At 40.1% G+C, this 23,324-nt stretch overlaps 1 protein-coding gene across 8 annotated transcripts in view; it reads right to left on the bottom strand.

The window, feature by feature from the left end:
- Dtna (dystrobrevin alpha) overlaps positions 1–23,324 on the bottom strand; it is a 363,024-nt gene that overhangs the window by 37,608 nt on the left and 302,092 nt on the right. For 6 of the 8 annotated variants that reach the window (XM_059246654.1, XM_059246652.1, XM_059246656.1 and 3 more), the window contains 2 exons: positions 5,786–5,870; positions 4,655–4,752 (listed from right to left, as the gene is read on the bottom strand). In XM_059246654.1, the coding sequence (XP_059102637.1) occupies positions 4,655–4,752; positions 5,786–5,870 (183 nt within the window). Of the gene's footprint in view, positions 1–4,654; positions 4,753–5,785; positions 5,871–19,147; positions 19,241–19,766; positions 19,845–23,324 lie in introns of all 8 variants that reach the window. The other 2 variants (XM_059246661.1, XM_059246655.1) reach the window with 2 other exon arrangements.

Here is a 23,324-nt window from a genome sequence, read left to right as displayed (position 1 = left end):
AGTAGTCCAGTCCACCTTTCCTGGGAATGGTGAGAAGTTTGAACCCTAATCATTTTTTTTTTCTCCCTGATGCTCTGTGGTAGAAATATTTCTTTAAAGGAATATTTCATGGAAACTCATCTTCCTTATAAAAGAGAAGAGGGAGGAGGGAGCCACCATGGTTATAGAAAGGGTGGGTCCATGTGCTCTTAGCTTATTTCTCTTTCTTCTGGTACTCTTCAGGGCTCCTAGGGTATCAGAGATCTGAGCCTGAAAATGAGTGAATTTCCATTAGATGGGCCTTAAAAGGGGTGAGTTTGGGATGGATGAGCTGTTCCTCAGGGATGGGGCAGGGAATTCTAGGAATGATGCATGCCCAAGAGCAGGGCAGAGTGAAGCTCCCCTCCCCTCCCCTCCCCTCCCCTCTCCCTCTCTTAATTTCTGTCTCAGGTCTATAAGCATGTGCTCAGGAGTGCATGATACAAAACCACCCAGAAACAGGCAGGGAAAAGGTGTCAAGGCACAACTAGGGTTGTTGAAACATCTACATCACTTCCTGCTGGTTGTAGAACCAGGACAAGACCCAGATGAAGACATTTAATGGGGAGGCGGGGGCTCAGATTAGGAACTGAAGTGCTCTGGAGAGGTGAAAGGGCAGGTGCCCAGAGCAGCCTAGATGAAGTGTTTATGGGTTCGTGGGCATCTGCATACTTCCTTTCCCCTCTGTAAAGGGCACAGGAGGAGGCCTGAAGTGTGTGGCTCTCAGGCCAGGTTTGACCCGCCCTCCTGATGCTGCACAGATACTGCCATTCTTGACCCTGACATTCTTTTCCTCTTTCCCACTCCCAACCACCCCTTCGTATCAGACAAACAGGAGGAAGAAGCAAGACGGAGGAAGAAAAGGGGTCCATTAGTGAGTCTAGATGTGTTAAGATTGTTACTGGAAAATCATGGAAAGTAGAGAGGAAAGCAGGACCCCTCAGTTGGGATTTCTAAAAACAACTCTGTAGTTATTCTTTTGTCTAATCATCTTCTGTACCAGCTATTTTAATGCTATTTCTGGCATCACATATTTGCCATTGGACTTATCACCTCTCCCCAGCATCTCCTCAACCCTATGAAAATGCACTCTGCACATTTAACTGATCAGTCACTCTATCAGAAACATGTAGACATCTTATTACATGTCTGACAGCTGCTCTTTATCATTAAAGCATAAATTTCATTTTTGGGGGGAGGCCTTATGGACAGTCTTGGATATTGATACTTCTATTTTACCCTTCATCTGAGTCCTTTGGGTTTACTCTGGTAAGTATTTCTCAAAGATTATTGGTATTTTTACCTGTACTTCTTTTGTCTTTCACGGCCAAATTTCACTACTTTGACATGTCCAACTAACACCTCACCTCTATACAACAATTACTACCCCCCCCCTTAACCTGGACCACAGTGACAATGTAAAGTTGGCCATAGTGGGGAAAAGATGGAGACAGGATATATTACTTTTTTAAATATTAATTTGTATGACAGATGATAATAGTCACTGTGCCCACCTTAACGGGCTGTTGAGGATGAAATGGAAGGAGATGGGTGTGCACATTCTATAAATACACAAGTCTCCACCACTGTTTTTACTATTTCAAAGCAAAGGTTAGTTTTCCTGCCTTTGTCCTGGAAGCTGGGTTGGATGTTAGTAATCATCACTTTGGACCTCTCTCAGATGGATGGCTCCTTCCTGGTTAGCAGCCACAGTGCCCTAGAAGAGGGGCTGAAGGTTGAAGAAAGGATGTGCGTGTGATGATATCTGTTGGGAACTCCGAGTGAATGAAGGACTGTGCAGCAAAATTCTTCCCTGGAGAGTGGCTTCAACTTGCCCGTTGTTCAGTCAGCCACAGGCTGCGCAGTCCAGGTAAGGTAACACTTGCCCATCTTCCTCGCTGTTCTTCTTAGCTCCTTCATTGACCTTATGAGTGCCACACTCACTGACAGATTGGCATTGGTTAATTCCAGACTAGCTCATTTGGAATAACCTTTCATAGCCCATGTTATAAGTTTATTTTGTTACTGAACATAAAATAGATTCGTTTGAATTCCAATTTTAATATTTGCTCAGGTTCTTTAAAGGAACTGAAACTTTGGGTTTTTTTTTTATTAAGAATTTAAAAATGGGCTACTTTTTCTTTCTTTCTGCTTACTTTCTGGTGTGCAGATTGATAGAAAGCTTTAAGACAACACTGAAGATGGCCCCTGTTTCCTGTTTCCCTGTCGGCACCCACACACCAGGGGAGGGCGGGGTGGGGGGACAGCTGTGGGTCACGTGCCTCTTCTGCATCGTTGGCTCGAACCCTCAGCTGACTGGCTTGCTCACATGCTCTCTTCACGGCTTCTGCTCCCGCTCAACCTCCCCCCCCCCCCCGCCACTGCTTTCCCTTCATTTACCATTCTTCTTTATTTCCCCTGCATGGATTTTAGGTGTCTTTGCTCATTTTAAACAAATCCGTTCATCAATGCTTTCCATGATTCCACACAATTATTTTCACACCCTATCAGTAACAAGTGTTACATACACCAGATAGCAGTTCATAAACTGGAAACTACCCTGAGCAAATTCTCACTTGGGTAGCTATTTTTTTCCTTTTCCCTAATTCTTCACAGTGCCTCTTCTTTCTCCCTCCTTGATTCTTGCTTCCTATCACATGGGAAATTAGAGGGATCCTGTAAAGAATATCTGCTTGGTGGGAGGGGTCAATACAGAGGAGTAGTTTCAAAGACCATGAAGTCATGATGTCATAATTATTACAGTACCTCCACCCTGATTTGGGGTTTCCTGATGATGGTAGCCAGGTCCTGGGACAATTCAGTCAAAAGAATGTTTATTACAAAACACATAAAATCGTGCTAAGACTCTTGATTCTTGTCTGTATCATTGTAAAGAATGTTTTGATAGTTTATATCCAAACATTTTAGGCTAAATTCTGCAGGCATGAAATAATGATCAATTTCCCACTTTCCTACCACCACATCAAATATGACATTAGCATTAAGAATGGGGTGAAGTATTAAGGCATTTTATATTGTTCCAAGGAATATAGAGTGGACAAGTTGTTCCCCATGATGAGCTTACTTGGAATGGGGTTTGAGCTTTGCCTTGGCTACTTATTATTTTCTCTCATTCAAAAACATTTATTCAGCACCTACAATTTCAGGTGCCCTTCTGGGCCGTGCAGGTTTTTGGCATGACCTCTGTTCCTAGAGAACTTCCATTTCATTCATGGATGATGGGGTTAAAATAGAGGCATAAGTGGCATTATTTCGGACATTGAGGGCATGCGCGCGTGCACACACACACACACACACACATACACACACAGACACACAGGAAGTAGTCTTAGGGGGTGATGCCCCTGATAACAATGAGGGGCTAGCCTGCAGAACTCCATAGAAAAGCTCCCTAGGCTGAAGGGAAGGCTATTAGGAAGTAAAGAAGCCATCAGAGGCTGGAGTGTGATGGTCACGGGCACTGACATTGAAAAGGTATGCAGGACTCCGGGGAGCTAGCACCTTGCAGCCATGATGACAGGAGAGGGTTTAATCAAAATGTCATGGAAAATCAAGAGGGTTTTATCTTGGGAAAAATACCACATGATTTGTTTCAAAAATGACAGGTTGGTCGGTAGCTGCTGGTGGAGATGCCGTGGGGAGCTTTGGGGGAGATGCTGCAGAGACAGAATCAGTGAGTTTAATCTGTGTTGAGCAGAGATGAGACCTGTTGATGTAGAGATATTTGGATTAAACAATGGGATGATGGTGATGCTGCCCCTAGTGTTTCTTTAGCCTTATAGAAGGACTTCTTGGTGAGATTCCTACTCATCTTTGAGCAACAGAGACACATTCCACCTTGTACCCAGGAAGATCCTCCTGAACTACAGCTTGTTAAGAAAACTAGAAAAGCCAGGCGGTGATGGTGCATGCCTTTAATCCCAGCACTGGGGAGGCAGATCCAGGTGGATCTCTGTGAGTTCGAGGCCGGCCTGGTCTACAAAGTGAGTTCCAGGAAAGGCGCAAAGCTACACAGAGAAACCCCGTCTTGAAAAGCAAAAACAAAAAACCAAAAAAAAAAAAAAGAAAGAAAAAAGGAAAAGAAAACTAGAAAAAAGGGAAATCAGAGTATCCAGGGTTGTCCAACATTCATCATGTTGATGGTTCTGAAACATACACCCATAGACACACATGCACAAACACATACACACAAACATACACAACCCTTCACACAGGCACCCTCCCCACATGCTTGTACACATCTACACACACAAACATACAGGCAAACATGCATATACACACTTACACACAGGTGCACCCACATAGGCACACACACACACACACAGGCACACAAACACACATCCACACACAGGCATGCATGCACATAGGCACACACACATATATGTACAAACACACACACAGCAGACACACACAGAGTCACACAACACACACACACACACACACAGAGTCACACAACACACACACACACACACACACACACACACACACACACAATCCCCTACCCACACTTTTATAATGAAGCTCCATAGCCATCTTTACAGCCTTGCATTATCCTCCCTTAAACTGGCCTGTAAGGAAATTTGAAAAACTCAAGGCCCGTGTCCCCAAGCCTTACCTGTTCTTGTTTTCTAGCTCCGCGATCAGCTGCCTTTGTTGTTTATTTGCGTCGATGGTGAAGGAGATGTCGGGAGCATTCCTCTGCTGAGTTGGCTGCTGTAAAACATGGGGTTGACACTACTTCATATTAGGAATGTGAATTCACATGTGAGATGGGAGTCATGGGATATGCAGACAAGGAAGGAGAAACTACCCCATGGGGCAAGGAATGAGAGGAAGAATAGGAAATTAAATTGCCATTCATTCTAAGAGTAAACTGTTCTCCAGATCTCCAGTATACCTACACAATGGAAAATAAACACTTCTTCCTCAGGTTCTCAGATACGGGAACGAGATTGGGTAAAGGGGAGGTGTGTGGGGCTTCCAGTTGGGTATATCACACTACTGTAGAGTGTGGTTGATATTGTGCACCCCAATAAAATTATCTTGGGGTCAGAGAACAGAACAGCCAGTATATTAAACATAGAGGTTAGGCAGTGGTAGCACACGCCTTTAATCCTAGCATTCCCGAGGCAGAGATTCATTTAGATCTCTGTGGCTTCAAGGCCACACTGGAAACAACCAGGCATAGTGACACACACCTTTAATCCCAGCACTTGAGATCTCATGTCTTGCTTGGGAAAGACACACGCCTTTAACCCCAGGAAGTGATGGCAGGAAGCAGAAAAGTATGTAAGGCGTGAGGACCAGGAACTAGAAGGTTTTTAAGCTTTTAGGCTTTTAACAGCAGTTCAGCTGACATCCATTTGGGTGAGGACTCAGAGGCTTCCAGTTCAAGGAAACAGGATTGGCTGAGAAGTTGGTGAGGTGAGGTTAGCTGTGGCTTGTGTTCTGTCTCTCTGAGCTTCCAGCATTCACCCCAATACCTGGCCCTGGGTTTGTTTTTATTAATAAGACCTTTTAAGATTCGTGTTGCAGTAGAGGTTGTGTTCCTTAGTCTATTGTATTTTCAAAACTGGGAACTCATTACCAAGACATCATAATCATAGCAACAAAGACAAGAACAACAACAACAAAAAGCACCAGTTTTCTTTGTAATTAGCACCAGACGTAATGACAGCAATGGACTGGGGCTTTTGAAATTCAAAGACGCTGGAGGCCAACAGGAGTGTCCTTTCATTCTACTTACGGAGGAGGATTCTGCTGCCAGGCGTGCGGCATACCTGGCGATCAGCCTGTGTTCTTCATCAAGGCGGTTTGAACTCTCAAGCATACTAGAGAGAACAAAGCAAAGAGGAAACTGTCAGACCACTCAGAGAGATTCATGTATTCCTATCACCACTAGGGCCTTCGGCCATTGCAATGCCAAATGTTTTCAAGCTCTCACATATCTCTTAGATCAACGATCTTCAACTTGGGTTCATAACATGATCTAATATGTGGCTGAGAAGGTCAATAAGTCCTTTGCCCAGGCAGTTCAGTTATCTTATGAAGAAGGCTCCAATGAGAAGTGATATGACTTTTCTGATGTTTCAGATATAAGAATGCTTTCTCTTTAATTTTATTGCTTTTAATATTTTTATTTCATTTCACAAATAACTCATGTCAAAAAGTGACAGTATTATACATATGGAAGTATTCAGGAAGGGGAAAGACCCAGCTGTATTGTTGTTGATCCAATGACCCCTGTCTGGTGGCACTCACATCCTACGTAATCTCCCCCCTTTCCTGTGGTCTTCACTTACTGACTTTAGAGAACAGAATACAGCAGAGGAATGGAATGTCACTTCTAATATATGGTTCTAAAAGACTGTGGCTTCCATTTTGTGTGCCCTATTTCTTAAGGTCTCTCGTAATACTTGTCCTGAGGTACTCTGGATCCCATGTCGTAAATCTGCCAGTAGGACGAGGACCCAAGCCAACCAGGAACCATGTGAATGAATCCCTACTGGGTGAGGCTGCTGTTGATCCTAGAGCAAGAGGAGAGATGGACTGTCTCCCCACAAGCATCCTTGAGTCAAGAGCATCTTGCTAAGCCAAGCTCAGATTCCTTCATGAAACTGCGAAATGGTGTTTGTTTCTTTAGTTGGCTAATCTCTAGGGTAATATGCTACACTGGAAGAGCTGGCTTACATGGCTGTGGACTATAACGTTATTTCCCAGGCAACCCATGACTTCTATTTGCTTCCAAAGACACAGGGTTAAGTGGTGCTTCCCAATGGCATGGATAGAAAGTATTTAGTGGCTCCTGTCGTGTCATAGGAACCACTCACACTGGGATAAGGCTGTCTGAATCCCTGAAAAGTATACAAGCACAAGCAGTATGAGCCTCTCAGAGTTCAGAAAACTTCATCTTCTGAAATTCTTCATTTGAGTCTCTGTTTGGCTGACACTGAGAAGAGTTCAATGAGACACGTCAATGACACTAATCTCATTAACAGATAGCTCTTGGTTTATTTTTCTCCATTATTATGATGTGGATGAGGCCGGAATCAAACTTTTCTACTGTTTCTCATTCCCAAGCATGTTTATACCATTCTCCACTGGCCCTTCCACGTTTGTTCTTAAAGTAAAACTAATAAGGGCCAGAGAGATTGTTCAACGGCTAAGAGCACTGGCTACTCTCCCAGAGGTCTCAGATTCAATTCTCAGCAGCCACATGATATCCATAACCATCTGTAACTCCAGTCCCAGGAGATTGGACACTCTCTTCCGGCCTATGGAAACAGGCACACGTGGTACACAGGCATTTGTGGATGCAAAGCACTCATATACATAAATAAATAAAAATCAAATAATAATGATACTTGTGATTGCTCATGAAAACACATATTCCTATGCCAGTATCGTTAAGAGTTTTTCATTGTGAAGACTCAGATCCATAAAGTAACACACAGTTATTCTATATGTATATTTGCATATAAAAGTAACATGCAACATGGTATCTTAAACTTTATTTTAAAGTGAGAAGACGAGTGGATCTCGTCATGTTTACTAAGCTAGGAACTCATTCCTGTTAGCTGAATTTGGACTGTCCTCTGCGTCATTTAAGCTCTGTTCTTATCTAGATCCCTTACACCTGTCAACCCTATCAGTTTTATTCTCTAACAGTTCCACTCTAGACTTGGCCTTTTTCTGCAGATTACAATAAGTAAACATTCCTGAATCCCCATGTGTACTAACCTGTCTCCATCCACAGAAAGAAGATTTTATTTCGAATTGTTCATCTGAGGTAATACATGCAATAAGCATCCAGTCACCACACTGTCTGGAACATGTTATGTGCTCAAAAATATTAACTACTACATTGTTTTGCCTCTTGATAACTTTGTGAATCACATTAATAATTCTTGTCTCTTAAAAAAATTTCAGCTACTGTCTGAACCATCCAGAGCAGGGAGTCTCAGACTTTAAAGTCTAAACATGCTGCTTGGTGGCACAATACTTGAGTTTCTGAACTCTCTAGTGGGGTTGGCAGGACTGGCTGAGGTTTGGGGGTGTAACTGAGAATTTGTATTTCTGATGAAGTTTTAGAAGATGATACTCCTGGTGTCAGAAGATTCCTGAGCAGAACAATCTAGGAGATCTAACAATTTAAACAAAACATCTGCATACCAAAAATAATGACCATATCTAAACCATATAAAATATACCATCTTGTGAATATTTGACTGATATTCACATAACTGTTTGGTATTTTACAGACATTTTTCTGACACAAGAATTCTAGAATGCAGAATATCAATCCTGAAGTTGACTGAACATAAATTTTAACAGAGTAAGCTAGAATTACTTCTGGGAAGCTGACACTTGAAAGTAGATTGTATCATTATAAAATAATGTCTGCATTATGTAGGGCTTAAGACGGCCATGTTTCTTATTATAACTTCAAAATAAAGGGAAAGTTACATTGTCTTTGCTTTAGACAAATGCCTGACCTACAAAGAGACCACTCGGTTTGATTTTAGCCTGTCTATCATTTCTGGCTGATATGTTAGAGAACAGCTGTCTAATTCAACATAGTTTATGCGGGTTAAAGTACCCAGTGTTCTGAGCTCAAGATGATCATCCATCTCAGTCCTAGAAAGCGATTTTGTCATGAACACTTGTGAATGTTTTGATAAATATGTAATAAAAAACCTTGATAAAAAAAAATTCATGGTAAAAGTATTTTTTATTATGAATGACCTGCAAGCAAATAAAGTATGAAGGTTATACAAAAAAGCCTCCTGGCAATGTAAGCCATAAAGATATGAGATTCTGTCTCATAAGTGATAACTCATATCCCAGGCCTTTCTTCCCCCAACATGGTGTGAATGAGCACTGGGGTGATATATTGCTCAGTTCTGCATACAGATGATTTATGAGCCTGCGTGAGCCTTTCAGGATGTTTAAATCACACACTGGTGAATGGGACACTCCTCTGATAAATTCCGTTATTTCAAGACTTCAGTTACATACAGTTGAAAATCAATGACCAATAACCTGTAGATCATAAAATACATGCCAACTCGAGCACTTTCTCTAGTGCCAATTATTCATTTGAAGACTCTACAACCTGTAACCTACAAGATGGTGGTATACTGAAAGGGGTAGCTTTGTTGGCTGCAATTTGGAGTGGAGGGAGCCATTATCTTGAAAGCTCTTTGATTTCAACCTTAAAGGCATGGTCAGTGACCTTTACAAGGGATTTCAGATGGCATTCCTGGGATCTCAGGTGACACCCAGTCAGGACTTACTAAATTGAGGTTTTGCAAAGATTTCTGGGAACTTAGGTTTGTTCCATTTCTTTGTTTCTTTTGGGGGTGGGTGGGCCTGATTTGACTTCCAGAGTGGGGTGGTTAGTGAAAAACATGATGTAATTCATAGAAGAAATACTTTCATGTTCCCTCTGATAGGCTTTTCTTTTCTATTTGTTTGAATAAAGACACTACAGATAGATTTTAAGGTTATCAAGTCTGATGTGTTATTCTTCTATTAAAATGTAAGCAGCTAATGGGAGGCTCACCCAAGAAGGTATTATAACTCATAAGTAGAAGATTAAAATAGTGTGTGTGTGTGTGTGTGTGTGTGTGTGTGTGTGTGTGTGTGTGTGTATGCACACGTGCTCATATGCATGTTGCAGCACACACATGTGGAGATCACAAGACAATTTGTGGAAGTCAGTTCTCTCCTTCCACCATATGGGTACTTCTTGGTAAATATTATTTTAACATGTGTTACTTTTATTTATGTTGCGTTTGTTTAACTCTGTGAAGCTGTGTTACTGTGCCTGTCTAAAACACTTCATGGTCTAATAAAGAACTGAACAGCCTATAGTGAGGCAGGAGAAAGGATAGGCAGGGCTGGCAGGCAGAAAATATTAATAGAAGGAGAAATCTGGGAGAGGAGAGATCTAGGAGCCAGAGAATGAGGAGGACATCAGGGGTCAGCCACCCAGCTACACAGCCAGACCTGGAGTAAGAAAGAATGGTATACAGAAACAGAGAAAGGTAAAAGCCCAGAGACAAAAGATAGATGGGGATAATTTAGGTTAAGAAAAGTGGGAAAGAAACAAGCCAAGCTAAAGGCAGGCATTTATAATTAAGGATAAATGTGTGATTCATTTGGGAGCTGGGTGGTAGGCCAACAACCTAAAGAGCAAAACAACCAACAACATTTTCACGTACCAATGTGGGCCTGAATTTCCATGTAGGGCTTAAGAAAGCTGAAAAAAACAAAAACAAAAACAAAAACAAAAACAAAAAACAAAACCAGGAACAACAACAAAAAAAGAGGATATGGCTCCTTTAAGAGTTTCTGCCTGCTGGCAAGCCCTTGAGAAGCTAGTATGTTAAGTAAGAACAAAAAAAAAACCTAAGTAAAAATGCTTCCACAGTGCAAGCACTGGCATTCTAGAGCTCTAGGAAGGTTGAACACAGTTCCTGGTCAAACCTCCAACCAGGCAGCAAGCTTTAGGCTTGACTTTCAAGACGTGAGAAGCAGGAGGAGCCAGCCACCAAAGCCATGGGCAGAGGCACATGCTGTTTAGCAGCTTAAAGTTTGTTCATGTGGTTAAAAAGGCTAAAAGACACATAGTAAAAGAGGTCCAGATGAAAAAACCTCTAAACAGGTTCCAGTGTGTTTTACAATGTGTGTAGGCTTAAGAAAGAAAGAAAAAGGGTATGGACAGTCATAGAAAGAAATAAATAGTTCAAAAATAATAAAGTCTTTAAAGAGAGAAATAAAATAAAAAAGAATAAGCTACATAGAGATGTGAAATACTCAGGGAGTCTGCATCCTGTATATTATTGTGTTGATTTTAAATTTTTTGATGGCTGATGGGCAAGAGACAGCTGCTGGGAGACATAGGATTGTGAACAGGACTGCAAAATTGAACTAACCTAGATACTTTAGGGCTATCTTAACTTTAAAAAAGAAGTCAAAAAATATATTTGTCAAATGGAAATCAAAAATGCTTTCGAGTTTTGTTCCCATGGGAGATGAGGGGCTGTGGATTCCTTCAGGAATAGTATGGATCAAGTTTGATCAGGGACATCTCCTGAATCTTGACAGGTGATCTCTATCAGCAAAAGTTATTGCTGGTCTTTCCAGGACTTGGCCATTATCTCATTTTTTTTTTTCTGGGAACCCTAAAGATGTGCTTGCCCACAGCCAGCAGAAAGTAGTTTAGAGGAAACTACACCCACATTCCCAAGAGTTTGAGGGTATGGGTAGTTTTTGTTTTTTTGATGGGTTATGGATGTTTGTTATCATTTGGGGGAATATAGAATATTGATACAAATTTAAAGTTATTTTTGTTACACTGTATACATGTTTTTACTCTTATTTAAAGGATTTTTTTTTTTTCCGAGACAGGGTTTCCCTGTGTAGCTTTGTGCCTCTCCTGGAACTCACTTGGTAGCCCAGGCTGGCCTCGAACTCACAGAGATCCGCCTGGCTCTGCCTCCCGAGTGCTGGGATTAAAGGCGTGCGCCACCACCGCCCGGCTTTTTTTTTTTTTTTTTAAAGATTTATTTATTTAGTATACAATGTTCTGCCTGCATGTATGTCTGTTTGCAGGCCAGAAGAGGGCACCAGATGTCATTACAGATGGTTGTGAGCCACCATGTGGTTGCTGGGAATTGAACTCAGGACCTCTGGAAGAACAGTCACTGCTCTTAACCTCTGAGCCATCTCTCCAGCCCCAGGATTTTTTTGTATATTGACAAAAATTTAAGGTAATTTTTGTTACAACACATTGTATGTATATTTCCATTTTTTTTATTTGAGGTATTGTGCCTATACAATTCATTTGGAAATGTAGGGTGAAGTTCTAGTTTTTGAAAGCTATTATTATAAACTATATAGGATAATCAGGAACAAAGGTTAGTGATTAGTCATTTATAGTAATCAAAATTGTAGATATGTTAGGTATGCTTTCCAGATCATATAGAGAGATATTTTAGATAGATAGGTGGTCTCCAAACCTTTCAAAGACCTACAGAATATGTAATTTATAATGTTTTGTTAACTTAAGGTTTTTCATGACAATGAGACACATCTGTTTCTGGTAGCACCAATTTACTTCAGAGATGATGGGAATTGAAGAAACTCCTTATAGATTTTGCTTTCAATGTGGCAAGGCTAGCCATTTGGGCAAGAAGCTGCTTTTACTTGACAGTATGTTGTATAAACTGGACATACAGGACCGCTGAACTTTGCCAAAACAAGGCAGTATGGTCCTTCAGGGTTTCTGCTTCACAGAGGAAACTGTCAGATATTTTTCAGGATACAGAGGAAAGTGACTAACAAACTTTGCCAATATAGGTGGGACAGTCTTTCAAATTTCCTGATTCATTGATAAGTCTTCCAGATACTGTGGACCTGTAGACTGAAGATGGATGCCCCAATGTTGCAGAGGAACTTTGGGTGACTGTCTAGGCAGTCAGATGTCTCTGTCATTTCTAGAGTTTCTGGAAGTTGTTTGCAATGCACTTTTTGTTTACTTAAATAATATTATATCCTTCTGGGGCCTTTGATGGAGTTGAAGATTAGATAGTTATAGTTGCAGTTTTCCTTAGATATGATAGAAAGTAAATCAGGTATAAAATATTGGATTTACTAAGATAGGATAGACTATGGAGTATTTTCTTTAAATGTAACAGACACAAATGAATTGGAATTCAGTACATTGTGACTATAATCTTTAGTTGATAATTGTTATTATTGTACACAGACTTACTATGTTAAAGTTTAAGCCTTTCACTTTTGTTTAGAAAAAAAGGGAGAAATGTTGGGGAATATTATTTTAAGGTGTGTCACTTTTGTTTATGTTGCATTTGTTTAACTCTGTGAAACTGTGTTACTGAGACTGTTTAAAACAAATGATGGTCTAATAAAGAGCTGAACAGCCAATAGTGAGGCAGGAGAAAGGATAGGTGGTGCTGGAAGGCTGAAAGAACTAATAGAAGAAGAAATCTGGGAGAAGAGAGATCTAGGAGCAAGAGGAGGAGGAGGACATCTGGGACCAGCCACCCAGCTACACAACCAGCAATGGAGTAAGAAAGAATGGCATATAAAAATAGAGAAAGGTAAAAGCCCAGAGGCAAGACAGACAGGTTAAGTTAAGAAAAGCCGACAAGCAACAAGCCAAACTAAGGCCAGGCATTTATAATTAATAATAAGCCTCTGTGTGTGATTTATTTGAGAGCTGGGTGCCAGGCCCCCCAAAAGAGCAAAACAACCAGTAACAGGTACCTGGGATCAAACTCAGGTCATCAAGCCTGGTGGCAAGTACGTTTACCTGCTGAACTATCTCACCAGGCTGGAAGGTTTTTGTTGTTTTTTCATTTTGTTTTAAAATCAGATTATATTATGTATTTTACAGGTAGATGAGAACAAAATGTTATAGATAGATAGTAATGTCTAAGAAATTGGAACATAATGAGCATATGGAAAAGAATGAAGTAATTTTAGGGCTTGGGTGGTATTTTTAAGGAACTGAAATTGAGGAGGGAAAGAGCTGAGTTTTGAAGTTTATAATCGAGACTCTTGAATCAGTGGTTTGTAAGAAAAAGGCAGGAACTCATGAAATAGTATTATTAGATCATAACAATAGAAACTTGTTAAAGTGGTTTCTCTTAAGAATGTATTCAAACTCCTTTATTAAGACCTTAATAAGGTCTTAACCTTTAACCTGATAAGGTATAAGAAAAGTTATACATTCAATCAACTTTTAGCCTACACATTAAAAATAGAGACACATAGGATAAGTGGATTTTAGGTTGGATTATGTTATGGAGTGAATGCATCTTCTTCTGAATTTATTTATTATTGCCCAACACCCCACTAATTTTAGACTATGGCTATCTTTATAGATAAAGCCTTTAAAGCAATATTTAAGGTTACATGAAATCATAAGCCATAGGTGCTAATTCAACATGACTGGTGCCCTTCAAGAAGAGGTTCCCGCAATATAAAATATTGTGGAACTTTTTTATTTTATTGTTTTATTTTTCTCGAGACAAGGTCTCATTATAGCCCAGGCTGGCCTCAAATTCATTGATTGGCCAAGTATGGCCTTGAACCTCTGATCTTTCTGTCTCCACTTCCAGGGGTGTTAGGATTACAAGCCTGTGCCCCTATGTCTAGTTTATGTAGTGCTGGAGATCAAACCCAAGGATATGTGCATGCTAGGCAAGCACTCTACCAACTGAGCTACATACCCAGTCCTGGGGGACAAGTTAAAACTAGTTGTATTACAAATCCATTTAGCAATAATTCTACTTGTAATATAATGTAAAATTTCTTGTACTCAAGAATAAGAACAGACCAGTTTTAACTTTGTTATAGGAGATCAGGAGTCTAATGGAGACAGCAACTGATCGTGACAGCAAATTACAGTTGACGGCCTTGAGCTATTGACCCTTCTTCCCTCACAGAGTTTTGAACAAAGTGCTAGACTGTCTGAACATGTGTATAGGATGCAATTGTAGTTAGAGGCAGAAGTTCTGGATTTTTTTCATCTTTTGTTCTGCCTGCCAGAGATATTTTCCACAAATCACTGGTGTGTCCAGGTAGTTGTTAAGTTTTAGAGAGGGAAGAGAGTACAAGGTCTCAGTGTGTTTCTTTGTGAGACTCCATCTCCCTCATTGGAGAAGGCCCTTACAAACCACACACTGTTAAAAACAAGCAGGAAGTCATCATGTGTTGTGGAATATTCCTTTACACTGTGTGAAGATGTGTCATGTGGTTGGCTTAATAAAGAACTGAATGGCCAATAGCTAGGCAGGAAAAGGTTAGGTGAGACTTCTAGGGACAGAGAGGTCTTGGAGAAGAAGAAAGGTAGAGTCTCCAGCCGGAGGCAGAGGGAGCAAGACATGCAGGAGGAGAGGTAAATGCCACGGGTCATGTGTTATTTGTAGATGAATAGAAATGGGTTAAGTTATAAGACCTAGTGGGACAAGCCTAAGCTATAGGCTGAGCTTTTATAATTAATAATATGTCTTCATGTCATTCTTTTTGTGAGCTGGTGACCCAAAGAAAAATTCATCTACAATCATGCATTTTCATTGAGCTGCTGTTTACTTGTTCAGCTTAAGTGTTTCTTTAACTTGGAAGCAGAGTATTTATGAATGAGCCAGTTTTCCACAGTGTTGAGTAATTAATATAGGGTATCTCACACTAAGTAAGGGTGGAAAGAGGATGGGCTTCGGAGTGAGAAGGCCTGTGTGCAAACCCTCACCAGCATTCAGCCTTGTATCACTCCTCACATCTTGTATTAAGCTTATATTTTCTTACTTTCTTTTTATTTATTCTTTGTGTCTTTCACATCATGCATCTCAATCCCAATCATTTCCCCTTCCCTTTGTATCCACCCTCTGCCCTTGAAACATCCCCCCTCACCAAATAAACTAAAATAAAAGTTAAGAGAAAAAAGAAAGGAAAAATGAGTCTCATCATGGAAGCTGTAGTCTAACAGTGAGTCACACAGTAAACTTTATTGTCCATTTTTCTTTACTTGCAAGTGCTCCTTACAAAGAGTCATTGATCTGGTTTGAGGCCTCTGGTTTCTGCTACTCTATCAATGCTGGACCCTCACTGGAACTCCTCTGGGTTATCCTGCTGTTGCCCTGTGTTGTGGAGATCCTGCAATTTTGGGTCTGCAGGACCGGTCTCTTCACATGTTCTAGCAGTTCACAGATGAAGTGGATGTTGGGGTGGGCCAACTCATAACCCTGGTTCTGGGCCTGGGTGGTTGCAGGGTTGGTCAGCCCTCCAGCTCTAGTCTTTACCACCAGGATGAGCTTTCCTGTATTGCCCTGGTGAGCTCACTCCTTGGAGAGATGAGCAAGGGGCGAAGCCCACATTTTCTTGTCAGTAAAATGGAAATTAGCCTTCTAAAGAAGCAAGTTAAATAGTGCAGTATGACAAACAGATCTGTAATTTTTGAAACATTTTATAAATTTAAGACTTACTGCTATTCTGGCTGCTTTGTCCATAAAAGAGATCAAAGAGAAAATTCTTGCCTAGTTAAATCTTAAAATTAAAATGAAATAAAATAAAAATAAAAACCATGGTACTAATTCATAAAGGGTAACATGTTAGTGGCTACTATGCTTATTGATAATGTGATCAAAATATGTGCTAAAAGGAAATAAAAATAATGTACTAAGAAATGCAGATTTGGTAAGTAGACACATGGAGGCTGTCAGCTAGATGGAGGTGCTATCCATGGAAGCTGTCTGGAGAAAACACGTTGACAAAGGTTTTGTAAAAAGTGATACAGGATAGTGGTTACGGACTTGGATGGACAATGTTTAAAATCTCTGTTTGCTTTACCTAGCAGCTGTGAGATGGGGGGCGGGGTTAAACTTCCTAAAATGATATCTTCTTTATTAATGGGAATGAGTCTATTTACTCTGTGGGCTGCTCTCAGGATCAGCAGAAGTCATGTACATAAAGCTTGTTATTATGCATCGTTCTTTCTCACCATAACTGGTGGCACAGGTTCTGGCTACCCTGGTGAGAGATCATGGTCTCACCTCTATTATCATGACAGGTGCTAGCATCTCAGGACACTAACTTCTGACTGAACACATAGGGAAGAGAGGAAGCCACGAGAAATCTGAAGCTGTTGGAGCTTCATAAGGACACAAACTGTAAGTAACATGGAGGCAGCAGCTCCCACAGAGTCCGCCTCACCCGCCAGTCTTAAAGCCTGTTTTGTATCACGATGCAAACCTCTCCTGGCTTTTTCCAAGTAGATGTAAGGTATCTTTGCTGGATAGCCTTATGGTCTAAAGTGACCATGGAGTCAATATGATTAATCGTTGAGTAGGGAAAATGATGGGAAGTGACAAACTCTGAGCTTTTCTCTTTGGAGAGTTTTTTGTTGCAACCTTCATCAAGGAAAGGCCAAAGGAATGAGGTTGAAGTGGTTGGGACATGTGTAGAATTATTCAGGGGGGACAGGGTGAAATCACCATTTCTGTCTTCTCATTGGCTCCATACTGACAGTATGTGAAGACGACTAATATGATTTTTTTTTAAAAGTAATTCACTATTAAGCTTCAGTTTTTCAGTCACTGTGGAACACTGGATTCTACATTTGTTGTAAATAGGGTTAAAGTAATACGTAGCTTTGAGAGGCTGAGTTAGAAGAAAGCAGACACTGCTGAATTTATCAGCTCAGCAAATCTGAGCATGGTGGAGAGTGAAGTTTTGTATCTTCAAGGAATAGACCATAGGATGAAATTAAACCACGTGTGTGTGTGTGTGTGTGTGTGTGTGTGTGTGTGTGTGTGTGTAATGCAAAATAATATGTTCATTATGTATTGAGACAAATACTCACTAGTTCATCAGTTATAAAACTCTCTCATGCACCAATCCTACAAAAACAGCCTAAGGAGTCAGAAACAGTGATAGGAATGAAGCCTGCAAACCATCATGGGAGGAGAACGTCCTAGAAACAAAGTCCAGCAACCGAGTGGTGAGAGCCACAGCACAGATCTGCTGTGTGATTGAGAGATGCTATGGGGATTCCTTTAAAAAATTATTTAAAAAATTTGACCATATCATGCAATGTGTTGTGGTTACGTTCACTCTCCACTGTCTATTGTCACCCTCCCTGACTCCTAATGACCCCCTCCTTTCCATCTGGTTCCCCTCATAAGATGGTTAACTTTGACTGTCAAATTGACTGCACTAAGAAATGCCCAGGGGAGCGGAGAAGGACACCTGGATGTACCTGTTAGGGTATTTCCAGAGACAACTAAATTCTAGACATGTTGAAACAATTAATGGATTAACCCTTTGATGGATTCATATGATGCCATTGTTGGGAAGTGATGAAAGGTGGGAGGTGGTGCCTAGCTGGAGGAAGTAGGCCACCAGGAGAAGGTCCACAGGAGCTTTACCTTCCTGTATTCCTATTTGTTTACATGCTATATGCCATGAAGCAACTCTTGACCACATGCTCTTGTCACCGTGCTATTTTGTGACAACTCTTGCCACCATGCTATTTTGTCTCACAGTGGGATCAGAGACACCGTGCCAAGTGAGCATGGACTACATTCTCTGAAACTGTGAGCTAAAATAAATTACTCTTTCAGCTAGGCATTTGGTCACAGTGAAAAGAGAGCCAGTAAGACAGATGCCTTACAATAAAGAAAAGGCAAAGGAGCTGTTGTTCTAGGAACTGAACCCAAAACGTCCCTTAATAATTATAACATCACAAACCCCACAGGTCCTCAAGTCAGACACAATTGGAGTTTTTAAGATATTTGTAAAGAATTCATTGGCTAAATATGTTTGTGTGACAGTAGTCTAAAACAAATTAGAACATACACACAACAAGAATATAGTCTACTTTTACTTTTATTCAAATTTCAAATGAATATTTATTATTTAAGGGAAATAACTTTAATCAATCTCCTGTGTCCCAATTAAAAGAGAATAAAGCTTTGCCAATGCTTTTATCTTAATACTAGAGCTGTGCAAATATTGGATCTCTCTAAGACAGACTTTACATTTTTTGTAACTTGGAAGCAGGCTTTACCAGGATGGCTACTCTGATATATTTGTCAGTGAGAGAACTCTTGGAAGACAATTTCTCCCATGCTATCATTGTTAAATGATTTCTGTTTTATGATCACATAACTTTTATGAGGATTTGCTTCTATCTGAAATGAATTGTTTCTCAGATCAGCTTCACACCCTTGAAGTAAGAATCACCTCCATCTTGTAGTAATGTGACACTTGGAGTAGAACCTTCTGGCGGGCCTCTGGCTCCTGTGATTACTAGATGGTAATAGTTATCATTGGTCCCGTTCACACCAGTTTTCACTTTAGCCAAGACAAAGCAAGGGTGAGAACTCTGTGATGCAGTGGTGGGACATATCCAGAACAACATCACAAAAGACTTGGTTAATTGAACTAGGTGAAAAGTTCCTCATTTACCTTTGGCTTTCAGGACCCTAGCTCCTTGCTAACACTGCTTGTTAGTAACCCAGGCTGTTCCCCTCTGTAAGGACAGGCTAGTAGTCAAGCCTAACCATGATGCACTAACCATGATGGGCTGCTCCGGAGCATGTTGACATATAACCCAATGAGAACATGTTCATCAGCTAGCCTGTCTGCCACATTCAGGCTGTACTGTATCCTAAAACAGGGTAGGAGGAAAGAAGAATTAAGAGAGGTGGACAGAAATAAGCAGACACAGGGGGAGTGAGTTTGTGGTAGGAAAAGGACTCAGAAAACCAAGCCAGTAAAGGGAGACTATATGTGATGTTCTACAAAAAACACAAGCAAAACCCAGGCAAGGGGATCCACAACTTCGTACTACTAACTTTCAAAACATTAAGTAACTCTTTAGAAAACAGACTTGCATTCTTTGACCACAAAGACAAAGGAACTTGTCTGCATGGAAAACACATCGAAACATGTCACAACAAAGATTAAATATCTTTTGGGAAATTGGGTTAGTCATATAAAATTAGAATAAAGGAAAAAGGAAGCAGAGAAAGTAACACAAGTGTGTTCACTTGGAATAATGACTTGGTGCTGTTAGTGAGTTATAAGACAGCTGCTATTCTAGGTCAAATGGTCTTTCACACGCAGCCATTTACAGCAATGCCATCTTTAGTTGAGTTAATTGAGGATCCCAGCACACTCTGGCTTCAACTTACCCTTTGCCCTTCAGAAAGGTTGGAGCAGCCCTAGCCAGCATTTTGTTCTGTTCTACTTCACTGTCCTTGGGAGGAGAGCTAGTTAATAAGATGGGAAAGCCAAGAAGAGGGTAAACACAGCGACACATCCAGACTAGAAACCGGTCAGAAACTCCCTAGTCTAGATCTACGCTCCGTGTGGACAGATGGCTTAGGATTCTGAAATGCTCAAGATGACTCCAGATTTCCATAGAGTTTATCTAAGAGAAGAGACCTATTTGAGAGCCATAATAGCTACCATGACCACAGACTTGACCTCTGTTATTTGCTTAACAAGGAACACTTATATTGCATGTGGCTAGACAACATTAGAACCCATCTAAACATTTATTCCAGGGTATGATGGAAACAGTCCAATAGTTCATAAAGCCCTGCCAGCGTTTAGATGCCTCTTAAGAGGTTTGCTTCCAGGCTGCAGAAATAGCTCAGCTGTTAAAAGCATGTCCAGCTCCTTTAAAGGATCCAGGTTTTGTTTCCAACACTCACATCAGGTGGCTCACAGCTGTCTATGACTCTAGCTCTGGGGGGATCTGTCCTCTGGCTTCTCTGAGCACCAGAACACATGCGGAGATGTTCACACATGGCACACACTAATATATATATAGTTAAAAATAAAATAAATCTTAGAAAAAAGGGTTTTTTTTGGTTTTTCATAAATTATTCAGTCATCTTTAGAATCCAGACGTGAGCATTACAGAAAGATGATGCCATACCAGATATGTTTTACTGTTCTCAACGATGAAAGTTACCTGGTCTTGGCTATGAAGCTACAAAGAAAAGTTTCAGATAAAAAGGAATATAATTTGGAGCAATTTTAATAATGCTGATGTTTCTTCTGTGATTATTAATAGCTATCTAGTGCACAGATTAAAGTAATTTTTCACATTTTCCATTTATTAAGAGGGAAATTTTTGTTAGTAATTTAAACAGGAGGTCTTAAGGTTTCACTATGGTTTTTACTAAAGGTCAACCTTTGCAAGGTAGCCTATACGTCAGTGTACTTAAAACTTAGTCTTCATGTTTGTGGAAAATACAAAATTAAACTCTGTGTTTACAAGATTTTTATTTTGTGGGTATAGTATTTTGCCTGCATGTATGAATTCTATGCCCCACATTCATGCATTGGCCTCAAGGCTGGAAGAGGGTGTGAGATCCCCAGTTACAGGTGTCATGAGCCACCATACGGATGCTTGGAACCAAAATCCAGTCCTGCAAGAGTAGCCAATGCTCTTAACTATAGATCCATTTCCCTATTCACCTGACTGTTCTAGATACAAATATTTAACAATTGAGATCTAACCTCCTAGATGTAACAAATTTCCAGGAAGTTCTAAGTCATATCTATATCATGTATATATACCACATACATCTCATAGGCATATATCACATACAAGATATTACAAACTAATTAAAACCATGCAAAATATACAGTAAGACTGTATGTATCACAATGTACCATACTCTTTCAGACTAAAATCCTAAAAACATAGAAATTTGTTGTGGACCATGTGAAAACATCAACAGGCAGCATTGGCACTCATCATGGCTGGGTGGTTGGCAAAGCCATGTCTGAGTGAGCCTTGGAGAGGCAAAGGCCTGAAGACTACGTGTCCTGAGGACCTCATGCTGTTATTGAGCATAGCTCTGATTGTTGCTTTCATGGTCACCACATCCCTCATAATCTATGGGTTGTGTGAAAACTCTGAGGGGGTTTCTAGCCCCTCACTGGGCAGTGCTACCAGTACTTACAATAATAGTGATTGACTTTTTCCAAGCATTGCTGCTGGAGCAGATCAATGATTCAACCATCACCCTTAGGAAGAATTTAGACATGTAGATTGTTAGGAAGGCTAGGTTAAGATGTTTTTGTTATTGGCTTTGAAGTAGAAAATCTTGGAGGACAATTCAAAGTTTATAAAGGTACACTTTGAATAGTTGAGTGAGGGATTCATTTGAGGCCAGGGAATAAAACACTGGCAGCCTGGCTATTGCTGGCTGACGTACCTTTCTTGCTAGGATGGGTTGCTGATCAAAAATGATGATTAATTTCTTGTACCCATTTCTGCCCTCAGCTTCTTGATATAAAAAACTGTTGATGAATGGGTATGTACTTTGAGGATTTAAAGTAGAGCTGACTAATTGTTTTTCATATATAAAAGGTTAGATTTGTGATTTTTTTAAGACTCCTTAAAAGATTACCATTTAAGATAAATAATAAAATAATTGATTCTTTCTAACCAAAAAAAATGCAGCCTGCTAATAAAAGGACTGGCTGAGAAAAATACATTGCTTGCTTACACTCTGTAATCTATAACAAGTTGCTTGTGTATGAATGTACGTGGGTTTTTGGGATAATTTGTTTTTCACCTGTAACATATAAAATGTTTAATTATGTAAGGGATATGGAAAACATGTTGTTTATTACTTGCAAGCATTGTAATCATTCACTTGAAGAATAGAATGTAACCACATTGTAATTTTTATACTGCTTGAAAGATTTTGCTGTGGAATATAAGCTGTAAGGAAAAAAAATAAAGAAGTTAGAGGAAAACACCAGGAAAGATGTAGAAGGAAGTCATCGGGAAAGAGAAAGAAGAGAAATATCAGGATAGAAGAACAGAATGGAAAAAGAATAGAGTAGAACAAGCAACAGAAAGAAGAATAAAATAGAAGAGAAACTTTTATCCCTCAGAAAAGAAGTCTGTGTTTTTTTCTTGCTGACTCCGCATCTCGTTCCCAGTCTCTCTGACCTGTGTGATGAATATCACATCAGAATTATGTACATTACAATTAGGATAGAATTATATGGTTTATAATAGTATGTACGAAAGATTTCTTAAATAGTCAAAGTCTCTGGTACACTTAAGCCAAATTTTATTCATTAAGAGCCTAGCAGATAATCATGTTTGTTGGGAAGTTATGATACTTTTGATCAGCTTATCAGGGAAGCATCTATTCCCTCAAGTGTTGCTGTGTTTAAAAAGCACAACCACACATACATAAAATTCACTTTAAAAATAAACCAGAGAAAGTGATATTTTGATGTATGTGTACATTGTAGACTGATTCAATCAAGCTAATTAGTGTTGTGGAATATTATTTTCACCAGGCAAAGATGTGCTGCATTTGTTTATGCCACATAATATTACTTTATCTATGTGAAGGTGTGTTACATTTGTTCATACTGCCTTTGTTAAAGATGTGAAGATGTGTTACATTTGTTAGTGCTGCATTTGTTTAATTATGTAAAGATATGTAGCATTTGTTTCATCTTGCCTGCCTAAGGCACCTGATTGGTCTAATAAAAAGCTGAGTGTCCAATAGCAAGGCAGAGGAGGGGTAGGAGGGGCTGGCGAGCAGAGGGAACAAGTAGGAGGAGAGAAGAGAACAAGGGAGAAGGAAAGGGTGATGCCCAGGGTCAGCCAGTCAGCCACAGGGCAAGCAGGGGAGTAGGACACACAGAATGAAAGAGGTAAAAACCCCCGAGGCAAAACGTAGATAACAGGTTAAATTAAGTTA

The sequence above is a fragment of the Peromyscus eremicus genome, chromosome 19 (genome assembly GCF_949786415.1).
Source record: "Peromyscus eremicus chromosome 19, PerEre_H2_v1, whole genome shotgun sequence".
NCBI classification, from domain to species: Eukaryota; Metazoa; Chordata; class Mammalia; order Rodentia; family Cricetidae; genus Peromyscus; species Peromyscus eremicus.
The sequence above is the reverse complement of the archived record's forward strand: the minus strand, read 5'-3'. Positions and strand labels throughout refer to the sequence as shown.